At 42.6% G+C, this 12,205-nt stretch overlaps 1 protein-coding gene across 50 annotated transcripts in view; it reads right to left on the minus strand.

Moving 5' to 3' along the window:
* The window catches only part of picalma (phosphatidylinositol binding clathrin assembly protein a), a 58,762-nt gene that overhangs the window by 7,607 nt on the left and 38,950 nt on the right, over positions 1–12,205 (minus strand). For 4 of the 50 annotated variants that reach the window (XM_036937713.2, XM_036937712.2, XM_036937707.2 and 1 more), the window contains exons 10-21: positions 9,722–9,807; positions 8,973–9,096; positions 8,570–8,706; positions 6,622–6,722; positions 4,979–5,125; positions 4,311–4,394; positions 3,885–3,965; positions 3,536–3,628; positions 1,850–1,969; positions 1,629–1,659; positions 1,412–1,511; positions 1,058–1,081 (exon numbers count right to left, since the gene is read on the minus strand). In XM_036937713.2, coding sequence (XP_036793608.1) covers positions 1,058–1,081; positions 1,412–1,511; positions 1,629–1,659; positions 1,850–1,969; positions 3,536–3,628; positions 3,885–3,965; positions 4,311–4,394; positions 4,979–5,125; positions 6,622–6,722; positions 8,570–8,706; positions 8,973–9,096; positions 9,722–9,807 — 1,128 coding nt within the window. Of the gene's footprint in view, positions 1–1,057; positions 1,082–1,411; positions 1,512–1,588; positions 1,660–1,849; positions 1,970–3,535; positions 3,629–3,884; positions 3,966–4,310; positions 4,395–4,978; positions 5,126–6,621; positions 6,723–8,569; positions 8,707–8,972; positions 9,097–9,721; positions 9,808–12,205 lie in introns of those variants that run through there. The other 46 variants (XM_090192717.1, XM_090192707.1, XM_090192706.1 and 43 more) reach the window with 25 other exon arrangements.

Raw genomic sequence — 12,205 nt, forward strand, 5'->3', positions numbered from 1 at the left:
TAGCCTCCCAGCCAACATGCTGTTTGGCACACTGTTCAGAAGAAACAACAAAGGAAAAAATAAATAATATATCTATTTTTTTTTAAATCGAAGAGATGACTTACTGTAAAGTGATGTCTGGGTAAAACATAGCATAAAGCGTGTTAGTTGTAGATCATGCAGCTGCTACCCAAGAGCTTACCTCAGTTTCTTGTCCATCCTCCCATTGGCCTTGACAGTATCAATAGACAAAAGATACCATGGTCTTTCGGCATATTTCTATAACAGTTCTCACTTGATAATTGCGGACTAGGCTTTTGTTGTTGTAAGAATGCTTATTTAACATTCTTATGGAAACACCATACCTACTCACAAACCTTGGAGAACACCGTCTTAATAATGACATTTGAAAGGGTTGTGAACAGGCGAGATCAGCTTATGGAAACAGATCTTGTTAACTTTTACCGAGTTACAGTGGTCTAGTGGTTACACCACCACCCTCAAAACATACAAGGGCACACAGTAGCAAAAGGGGTGTTCCTATTGTAGAAATTCACATAGTTCCAAAATGTTTCACCCTACTAAAACAGGTTGTCATGTTATGACTGTCGTGGTGTCACAACAGTTATGTCCTTATTATACAGGTAGTATGTGACCCTTAATCCAGGCTCAGTGTAATGTGTGACCAGAAGTTAAACAAAGACCGCATAGGATTATAAAAAATAAAAAAATGAATACGTTTAAAAATGTACAGTAGGTGTAACAACGGTTCATGGACGTATTCTTATAGTCTAGAGACATGTCGTTAGACCTAGTATAAACCAGCCTTTGGAGAACAAAGGGTTGAGGTGAGGAGGAGAGGTCAGTCACGACAGATCATGCTGTGGCATCGGTGTTAGATTGAGGTCAGCAGGTCGTAAGGCGCCCACGGGGCAGACCGCAGGGCGGGTGATGAGTGACCCGGGCCTCTTGGCCCACAAGTCAGAGAGAAGACGTGACTGGGTGAATGTGTGGGGTTAATACCAGGCATGCCAGCTTTGGTAAAAGTGCAGGAAACGGTACGACCATTGAAACTTACGTATTGTGGGAAATGCATTCCGTTCTGTATTTTTTTCCCAAGGAGAACAATTATACAATGCAGCAGACATTTGAGACAGATTAGAAAATATTGAAACAAAAAATACAAGTTCAGTTAACACAGTAAGAAAACACACTAAAAGGCAGTTGGTGCTTCCTGTCCATATGATCCGTATGCACCAGGAACTTAAACCAAGCAGCGTTTGGGTTGGATAAACAATTCCAAAAGCAGATGAGGAAATGACACATTTCCTTTCATAAATCGTATAATTTATATTGATCACCGCAATCGATGTGATTGTGATCAGAACTTTGAAAACTATAGATAATTAAGACTTATACCGAACAAACTTACCATGGTGGCAGGGTTCCATGTGGTAGAGGGAGCAGTCTTTGGTTGCCAATTGTTTCCACCCGTCAACTTCTTCTCACCAGGCTGACTCCAATGAATATCACTAAATAAAAAATGGAAATGTTAATTATTTTTCATTTAACTGCCATATCAGTATTGGGGGGGAATTTAAAAAAAAGTTTTTAAAGTGATTCCGGTTTAGTTAACATAGCATTCTTACTTTTTTGCCACGCCATTGCCAATTCCCAAATCTGAAAAGGAAAGAGAATGCTTTGACAGTTGAGTGCATAGAGCCACTGACTTGACAATGTCCAACAGAGCTGGCACGTGACACTTCATCTGGAAGCTGGTCTGCTAAAAATTTTGAGTATTCATCAATAGCATATGCAGTTGACCAGTAAAGTAGGAGAAAGGCCTAAGGAGCACGTTAATGATACATACTGCCGACAAGGTTGGCCAAGGACGAGTCCAGGTCGTCGGACACCAGCTTTCCAGGCTGCTGCCCGCTGGGGATTTGCCCCTGGCCGGGCAAGGAGGCCACTGTGGGTTTGAGGATGCCACCTAAAACATTGTTTTAAAAGAAAAGGGGGCAGGGTGGGAGGGAGTGACGGAGGGAAAAAGCAGGTAGTAAAGGAACGCCAGACGTTGACACACAACACCAGAGACGAGACAGGTAAGAGGAAATGGTTAACGTGAGCGAAATGGGAAGCGGGTGTTGCATGAGAAAATGACATTTCTGGCGGTCCGGGACTAAGGAGTGTATAGTCAACTCACTCACCCAGTCATGCATGTGCCATGCAAAAGCCAAGGCCCAAAGTGTGTGTTCACCCAATGGACAAGGGAGAGAAACAAAAACAACAGTGAGGTCGTGAGCGAAACGCCCCAAAAACCACACATTACATACGTGTACATTCTCCTCTCTTCACTAACACTTTATTGAGCTGACAAATGTTCCCATCGGTGACGTGCTTATGACTTCATAGGCACAACTACTCAGGGGCAGTAGTCTATATTAAGAGAGATTGATAGTCCCACTACTAATTTCCTAAACTCTTCCGTTTTCCTTAAAGATCATGCAAGATTAGACAATGTGAAAGGAATAAAATGACTAGATGGACTTAAGGAATACTACACAAAAAATACATAACATCATGCATTTTACATCCTATGATGTATCATGGAATGTTTTTGCTTTCCATAAAGTGCTTTATCTTGAAAACATGAAGAGAAAAAAAAGTGGGGGGGGATTTTATTAACAATAGAAAAATTGACAAAGTACTAAAATATGTTTTTTGAATGTAGTATTCTTTTAAAAAGAGACAGTTTAAAGGAATACTATGCTAAATGCATCATACTGGCTGTATTTTGAAAGTTGATAGCTTGCAAAACATTCTGGGACTATATCAACAACGGGATAATGAAACAAATACCAAAACATTGTTTTTGGGTAGTTTTCCTTTTAAGTGTTATGTTACAGTGTGATGCTGAGGAAAGCACTACCCGGAGTCTTTGGGTTCTATTCATGACAAACTGCCATGTTGCAGGCCCCAGCAGTGAAAGAGTTCAAGAAGAGTTCATTAAAGAAGCTCAAAGGCACCAGAGCAGACCTGAAACCCACCATGACTCGAATGACAGACAGGTAACTGAAAATAGTGCATATGAATCCCTGAGGGAAGTCTGTGCTTTCCCATCCCCCAAAATATAAAAATAAGAAAATGAATGCTTCTTTAGGAACACTTCAAAGCAAATCATTCATGCCCATATTTCATGGTGGTACATTTTCTCAATCATTGACCAAGCACTCGCTGCAAGTATATTGAAGTCATTTCCAAAACATCCAATCCCCAAGCACTGCAATGGCCCATGAGGTGAGTTGCCCCCAGTGGGCAGCAGAGGATGTGGTGCCCATGGGAGAAGCATTATGTTGCCCCTAGACACTGTTCTAAGTTCAGGTTTGTGATTGCAATCTGATGGTTAAGGTTAGAATTAGGAGAGGGTAAGCTGATCCTAGAGATGTGCCGAAGGGTAACTTTTATGTGAAGCGACGGAACACTTCAAAGCAAATCATTTCATGCCCATACTTCATGGTGGTAAATTGGGAGAGGTAGGGGGATATGGGATCTTTACCCGCCGAGTCCACGTTGTTGCCAAACACAGAGTCAAAGTCGACATTAAGGCCTCTGGCGGTCTGAGGCTGCGGGGTGGGAGAAGCTGAGAACCCTGGGTCAGAGGAAACAGAAGAGGGTTGGGGGCTGATATTAGTTGAGGCATTAATCAAGCCATTAAGCTTTCTGGTGTAAAATGGAAGTCATTTCTTTCACTTGTTAACTTAATTAAGTAGGATGGTTCCACCATCTTCAGCCATCTTGCAGAAACCCTTCTTGTCTATTCAAATCTATTCTGTACACCCAAGTTCACTATTCGGACCAGAGATAAGACAAGGAGACAGTAGGAATGGCAAGCCCCAGGTACTTACCTCCAAATAGACCAGCTACAGCAGGGGGCTCAGATTGAAAGAGAGGGGTGGTAGGGTAAGATGCTGGCCCACAGAAGGAGTCTGACACACAACCAGAGGCAAGCAGGAAGGATGGACAGCAAAGAGGCCGTTTTAGAAGGCACATTGAGAAACAAGATTAGAAATGAAAGTAAATGACAAATGAGAAGTGTAGCTCCAGAAAAGTGCACAAGATGGTCAAAATGGAAAAGTAAAATCTAGCAGAGCAGTTTGTGAAAAGGAAGGAATTCTTCAAAAAGCTTAAACACAAAACCCTAGTACTCAAAGCAAAACGGCAATCAGGAAAGCAGCTACACCAGAGCAAACATGAACCCGGGGTAGGTTCAGGGTCCTATGTTTCCGTGGTTTCCAGAAAACATAGGTCAGTTGGGTTCCCAATCATAGTACCTGAGATAAACTGCTCTATCCGCACTGTGTGCTCATGATCAGATGCAATGGAGGTGCTCGAATCAATAAAGGGATTGTAATGATCTGGAGAATCAAAAATAAAATACAAATTCAAGCAACAATGCGATTGGTTTCCTTATCTCACAAAAAAAAAAAAAAAAGAGGCAAAAACAAATGACAGAAGTCTTATGTTACATTATATGAGGAAACAGAGTCAGCGGCATTCCAAAATCTCCTGTGTCATCACAGCACACAGTCAAACAAAAACTAATAATATACTGTCGCAGCAAGTGTTTTAGGTAACGGTGCTAGAAATTGACAAAGACCACACGGTCGAAATGCATAATCTTTTTCAAAATAAAAGTGCACCATATACTTAAAACCTTGTTGGTGCGGTCATTTATGTGAAACGCTATCACCTTTCCTTATTTGGAATACCAAAGACCAACAACGACCCAGATAAGCACCCGATTCCTGAAAAAAACATTGGTAGCGCCAGCACATCTAACTACAACATCATATACCCCATGTAAATACAAATCACACGCACTCACAGCTTGAGGTGTAAAAACTAGGACAAAGAGGGCAGAATGGTGCATCCAGGCTGAATACGACAAATGGGGACAATTGACAACATCCCATAATAGAGAAAGAAAAATGTTGTTTACCACCAAACATTTCATGACTGGGTGTCCTAGAACTAACACCATCGGAAGATTCGACAGGTAGATGGACAGCATCAACAACAGGATGTGATAGGAAAGGGTTAAAGTTTGGAATGGAGTCATCGACAGCTTCTGTAGAAGTGAAAGGATCTACACAGGCAAAGGGAACAAACAGAAGAAGAGAACCGGGAGGTATTAGTAGAGGACGATGAGTCAGGTCAAACGAAGCATGCAGAAACACAACACAGGGTGCGGCAGAACATAAAACCCACACCAGAATTCGTCATGAACTGTGAGTTCTTATAAAAATAAAAAAACAGCCTCATTGTCACCCAGTCACAAAAATTGTATCTAAGCTATAGTAAGCAATATTTGACATGAAGCAGGTTCTTCTATCACATGCATCTAACCCCATAATATGTTTACACCAAAGGCCATATACTAAATTTGTGCACCAGTCCAAAATGTTCACTTCTTCACATGAAAACAAACAGAGCCTTAAAAAAGGGATACTTCGGAATTTTGGCAATGATGCCCTTTATCTAATTCCCTAAAGTAAGATGAACTTGTGGATACCATTTGTATGTCTACGTGTTCAGAATAAAAGGATGTTTAGTACTTTCGCGAGCCAATGCTAACTAGCGATAGCACAATGACTGGAATAAAACACAAAAGAACGTTTTAGTTGAGGGACACTAAACTTGGTGTATTTGTAAGTGAAAAGGCAAACACGGGTTGGTTTGTATCTAATCATTTCAACCTTATCATTATTTACTTTCCATTTGACACAAGACCCTGAATTCCAAAGCACACACAACATTACAGGGCACTCAAGATAAAGGTGCCTCTTAATTTGCCATCTCTGATGAGGTTTAACTACCAATCCCATGAATGGACAGAAAGTGTCATAGCAATCAGATGGGGTAAATTAACAACTTGAATATCTGCACAGTCCAGCCGGAGTTGCTGACAGTTTGCCTAGCAAACTACCCAACTGTGATTTAACTGTTGATTGACTTTAGCTGATATTGAGAAGTCTCACCACCCAAATTTTATTTTACCCCCTATCTAGTCTCATTTCTGCAACTCCTCAACGGGATCGTGAGGCAAAGGTCGAGTCATGCGTCCGCCAAAAAGCGCTTCTTAACACCCGCCTGCTTAACCCAGAAGCACCAATGTGTTGGAAGAAACACCGTTCTACTGACGACCGAGGTCAGCCTGCAGGCACATGGCCCGCCACAAGGAGTCGCTAGAGCCCAGACGCTGGGCCAAATTGTGTGCCGCCCTATGGGACTCCCGATCACGGCCGGCTGTAATACAGCCCGGGATCGCACCCGGGTCTGTAGTGACACCTCTAGCACTGCAATGTAGTGCTGCGCCACTCAGGAGGCCTCGCCACCCAATTCAAGTTCCCCAATAGCCTTCAGGAGTTAGGTCAAATACACAAGGAATATCCCCCACCAGCAAACTGAGTTAAGTCGTTTAAGTAGGCACGAGCTTGCTTGAACATGTATGACTATGACACATGTACAGGCCTATCACATTAGTTTACACAGAGGAATACAATGAAAGAGTGTGTATATGTACAGTATGCTTGTCAATAAGGGGTGTAAAACAGGTGTTCACGGTGTGATGGGAGCTTTCACCTCCCCATGTGTTGGCTGTCGGCAGGCCAGTGGAGATGGGCAGTGCCTGCTGCTGAAACGCAGGCTGCAAGTCCAGCAGGTCGCTCGCCGCCTTGGAAGTGCTTGAGTGGAGAGGAGGAAGAGAAGTGTAAAAGACAAAGATTCATCAGTCTCCCAAATAGCTAAATCCCCAACTCTACCGTAGCCTATTCAAAAGGTTTTCATAACGCTCAAGGTAGAAGTTGCATCTAGCAGACGGGGGGCTTTCTACCTATTCCTTACTCACACCCCTCACCTACAAAAAAAAAAAGTTTAAAACAATCCCAAACATTTCAAGCACACACACACTGAAGGCAAACGTTACAGTCTTGTTTGAGCAGTCGAGCAGGTGAAACAGTAGTCTCTCTGAAAGTCACATGCAATCAATAACCTTTGAACAGCCAGAGGCGCTCCTTGAACAGCTACCCTGATCTGACTCATTTTATGTATGAGATTATTTTTTAGAAGTACATTGACATTCATGCAACTGTAGCACGACCGATACGTTCCATTGGCATAGATTTTTTTAGGTGGGCAAAGGCACAGTGTGTAAGAATAGATGGGCAGGCCTATTAATAGCAATGGAGTGTTTGTCTATATGGTAACATGGCACTGACTTGTCTGGCTTCTCTTGGAATAGGCCCTGAACTACTGAGCAGTGGCTTGCTAGTGTGGAATGAGGTTTGCCCAGTCTAAATTCAACAACCCTCAACCACAAGGCTACTATTAATGCCCCACTCAAAGATCTGAAATAACTGGATGGGTAAACAAACTTAAAACATAATGTGCATCCCAAATGGCACCCTATTCCCTATACGGCTCTGGTCAATGGTAGTGTACTTTAGGTAATAGGATGCCTTTTGGGAGACACCCATAAACTTCACAAGGAGTTGTGATCATATCAGTGCCTGGACACTACGCATGTAATCTAGTTTTTTGGCCAACACCGCCACTTTTACATTAATGTGCACTGAAAATAATGGAATTACAATAGTAGACATGGGTACATAAAACCACACAGAAAAAGAAGGAAACCGCAACAGTGTCTTAATAGAGCGTTGGGCCACCACAAGCCAGAACAGCTTCAAATGCACCTTGGCATAGATCCTACAAATGTCTGGAACTCCATTGGAGGGATGCGACACCATTCTTCCACGAGAAGTTCCATAATGGTGTTTTGTTGATGGTGGTGGAAAACGCTGTCTCAAGCACCGCTCCAGAATCTCAGAGAAGAGTTAAATTGGGTTTAGATCTGGTGACGGACAACCATGGCACATGGCCAAACTATTCAGTGACCACTTGTGCCCCGTGGATGGGGGCATTGTCATCCTATGGGGGCATAGCCATGGTAGCCAATATAATGGCCTCCCCAGCATTTTTATGCATGACCCTAAGCACAATGGGATGTTAATTGCAGAAGCACCCGCTTTCAATATACTTTTTTTGTATCCCTCATTTACTCAAGTGCTTCCATTCATATAGGCTGTTTCCTGTATATAAAAAGTACTTAGGCCAGCCAGCATGGCATCTATGATGGAGTGGAAGTATATTTTAAATAAAGAAACATAACTGAGGGGTTAGGCTGTTTATTGATAAATGACAGTGCTACCAACCTTTATGTACGAGTTGGCAGCAAAGCAATGGCACCAAACTCCTCATTATTTTGCTCAGCACAAGTTTTATTAGCTAGCCGAGTAACTAGAGTTTGTCTGTATGAACTACTAACATTCCACAGCATTTTGCTAGACAGACCCGACAGCTGTTTGAGTATCAGCCTCTGCCTTCACTACTCTGTCATGTTGCCTGCTTAGTGACAGACTCTCCTCGCTCCATCAGTTACACTGAGAAGACACTGGTGTTGATGGTCAGAAGGGAGGAGGCAGTCGGGCATAGATATGGGTAAGGGCTAGGATAGAAAGGGTGCTCTCACCTGTTTGCGAAGCTGGGCGTGGAGAAGAGGTCGATGGCCGGTGCTGTGTTGATGGTCCCACCGTCCATTGACACAGGGGAGGAAGCCGTGGTGGCAGAGAAAGAAGGCCCCTTCTGGAGTTCCTTCAGACGCTGCTCCTAAGTGGACCGGGACAAATTCAACAAAACCCAACACCAGGCCTACCTACTAGCCAAATCAAATGAAAATACAAGCTCTGAAAATTTTATTTTTTAACTTAATTTGGTGCTGGGGAGTCACTGGAATCATCAGCCAATGACTAATGACCTCAGGAGAGCAACTTATGAGCTAAAAAAAAATATCCCAAAACGCTGAAAAGCCAGAACAGATTAAACCCAGTAGGGTAATAGGCAAAGCGAACAAGGGCACTAGAAGAAAAATGTACCTTTAGCGCTTTTAGGCGAGCCTGCTCTTCCTCCAGAGCTGCCTGTTTCTCCCTCTCGTCCACTTTGGTGAAAGATATGCCCGTGTTGGCCAAAGAGGAGACAGCGTTGGAGAGTGTGCTAGCCCTTGAGGGACAGAAAAAGAGGAAGAGAGAGATAGGGGTCAGCAGGGGGGACTGTTAACAGGCCATTGTCAAAAGTGCTGTGCTGGCAGAAGAAGAGTTCTACAAGCTCAGTAAAAGAAAGTGGTGCATATTTTTACAACTGCACTTCGATAGATGGCTACAATAGTAGCAGGAGGTTGGCATGAAATAGAAAGGATTTCTGCTTGAGGGATAATTCAATTTTATAATACACTTCTCCCATTCTAAACAGAAAACCTGTATGAGCACTGATGGTCAGTGCACATAATTATAGTGCATTTAAAGACACAAAAAGGAAACAAATCAAATGCCCCTGATATTAGCCACAGACAAGTACGTCTTTATTAAAAATGTAGGACTTGCATGAATTTAAGATAAAAACACTGCAACTGTAGCTCCCGGAGCATTTGTCAATATTTTCAAGGAAACAACTGGCAAAACACAGAAAGGAAAAGCATATTGAAAAGCATATGGGATTGCTGCCCACCAACAAACACTTCAGCGCCAACTCATAGGCACTTGCTAAATTTGGTGCCTGAGCAAACAGGCTTTGTCTAACTGGACTGCATTGGACTGGCAAGTGAGCAAAGGGAAGGGAAAAGGACTACCTGCTGGCTGCTGTGGAATCTTTCACCTTCTTCCCTTCTAAAGAAGCCAAATGCTGCTCCAAGGCATCTAAGAGGCTACTGGGGGCCTATTATAAAATGGAAAGACACAGTGAGTTCAAATTTCAGGAAAAAAATATATAAATCACAACCGGGTAACAGCAGAAGGAAACAAACAGTAAGGATGCTCAGCTATTTCACAACGCACACGAAGAGAACGTACTAGGCTTACAAACACAGAAAGAGTGAGATAGATACTTACACAAACTGTAATCTGAAGATGGAAAATTAAGGAAAGATACAGAATATGAAGGTGATAATTGTCAGAGATAATAAAATAGGTTTTGGGAGAAAGGTACCAACTAACTAAAGGAATTTAAAAAAATCCAAAACAGTAAAATACAAAGCACAAAATGAGAGACCTTATACTGCTGGTCTTGGTAAAGCACCATCTGAACATGTTCGTAAAAACAATGTTAAACATGTTATTCTAAGATTAGATAAGTAAGTGAGAGAAACAGGTAACTGCCAAAATAAAGGAAACCCTTGAGTAAGTGATGTATACAAAGTATATTGAAAGCAGGTGCTTCCACAGGTTTGGTTCCCGAGTTAATTAAGCAATTGACAGTCCATCATGTAGAAAAATGCCCAGTGGCTCATTATTTTGGCTAGAAGAAATCTATGACTTGTGGTCTCAAAAGGAACATATGGGGGGGGTGTCACTAAATGTAACTAAATTGAAATTGAACCTGTAATCAAAGTAGTCCCCAAAAGCGAGTATTTATCATGAGGGCCATAAACAACAACTAGTACTCCTGCATATGCCAGGAAAGGTTCAATTAGCATCTTCCTGGTAGAAATATTTATAAACTGCTGAGGTGTAATCACTTGAGGACACAGGCTCAAGTAAAAACAGTACAAATCTGATAAAATATGACATTTTATATGAATCATTTTCTATTCAACAAAACCGTATGAAATTCGATTTTTTTCTAAATATAGTATACAATAACTAAGATGTCACCTTCCTTATAACTGTAAAATACATTTGTACATTTAAAATGTTAGATTTATATTTTCTACAGGGTCTCTCGATCTAAACATCTGCCCACATCGCTGTGAAAGTCAGAGCTCTAGCTTGGCTTCCTGAACTCGCCTTTAATCTCTTATTAATCTTGTCCATCTATGACAAAGTGTTTGTTTCAAATCTATGAGTCTATGATGTGATCTTCCTGTCTGAGTTGGCATCCCCCCTTGGGTTGTGCCGTGGCAGAGATCTTTGTGGGCTATACTCGGCCTTGTCTGCATAGTTATGTCTGTAATTTGTCGAAGCTCAGTAATTTGTTGAAGCTATTTTGGTAGCAATTACAGCCTCGAGTCTTCCTTGGTATGACACTACAAGCTTGGCACACCTGTATTTGGGGAGTTTCTCCCTTTCTTTTCTGTAGATCCTCTCAAGCTCTGTCAGGTTGGATGGGGAGCGTCGCTGCACAGCTATTTTCAGGTCTCTCCAGAGATGTTCGATTGGGTTCAAGTCCGTGCTCTGGCTAGGCCACTCAAGGACATTCAGACACATCCCCACAGCATGATGCTGCCACCACCATGCTTCACCGTAGGGCTGGTACGAGGTTTGCTCCAGACGTGACGCTTGGAATTCAGGCCAAAGAATTCAATCTTGGTTTGATCAGACCAGAGAATCTTGTTTCTCATGGTCTGAGAGTCTTTAGGCGCCTTTGGGCAAACTCCATGTGCCTTTTACTGAGTGGCTTCAGTCTGGCCACTCTACCATAAAGGCCTGATTGGTGGAGTGCTGCAGAGATAGTTGTCCTTCTGGAAGGTTCCTCTATCTCCACAGAGGAACTCTAGAGCTGTGTCAGAGTGATCATCGGGTTCTTGGTCACATCCCTGACCAAGGACCTTCTCCCCAGATTGCCGTTTGTCCGGGTAGCCAGCTCTAGGAAGAGTCTTGGTGGTTCAAAACTTCTTCCATTTAAGAATTATGGAGGCCAATGTGTTTTTTGGGACCTTTAACGCTGCAGAAATGTTTTGGTACCCTTCCCCAGATCTGTGCCTCGACACAATCCTGTCTCTGGGCTCTACGAACAGTTCCTTTGACCTCATGGCTTGGTTTTTGCTCTGACATGCACTGTCAACTGTGGGACCTTGGAAAGGCACACACCGGTCTATACAAATCATGTCCAATCAATTAAATTTACCACAGGTGGACTCCAATCAAGTTGAAGAAACAGCAAGGATGATCAATGGAAACAGGATGCACCTGAGCTCAATTTAAGTCTCATAGCAAAAGGTCTGAATACTACGCAAATAAGGTTGTTTATTTAATACATTTTCAAAAATGTCTAAAAACCTGTTTCTGCTTTCATTATGGGATATTGGTCGGAAATGGTCGGAACCGGTACCAGAACCAAGGAGGTGTGGGGGGCTTGGATTTACTGTCCTCGTGGTTACCGGAAATCGACAAGTCCC

The sequence above is a fragment of the Oncorhynchus mykiss genome, chromosome 12, assembly GCF_057628025.1.
Source record: "Oncorhynchus mykiss isolate SJ-2025 chromosome 12, ASM5762802v1, whole genome shotgun sequence".
NCBI classification, from domain to species: domain Eukaryota; kingdom Metazoa; phylum Chordata; class Actinopteri; order Salmoniformes; family Salmonidae; genus Oncorhynchus; species Oncorhynchus mykiss.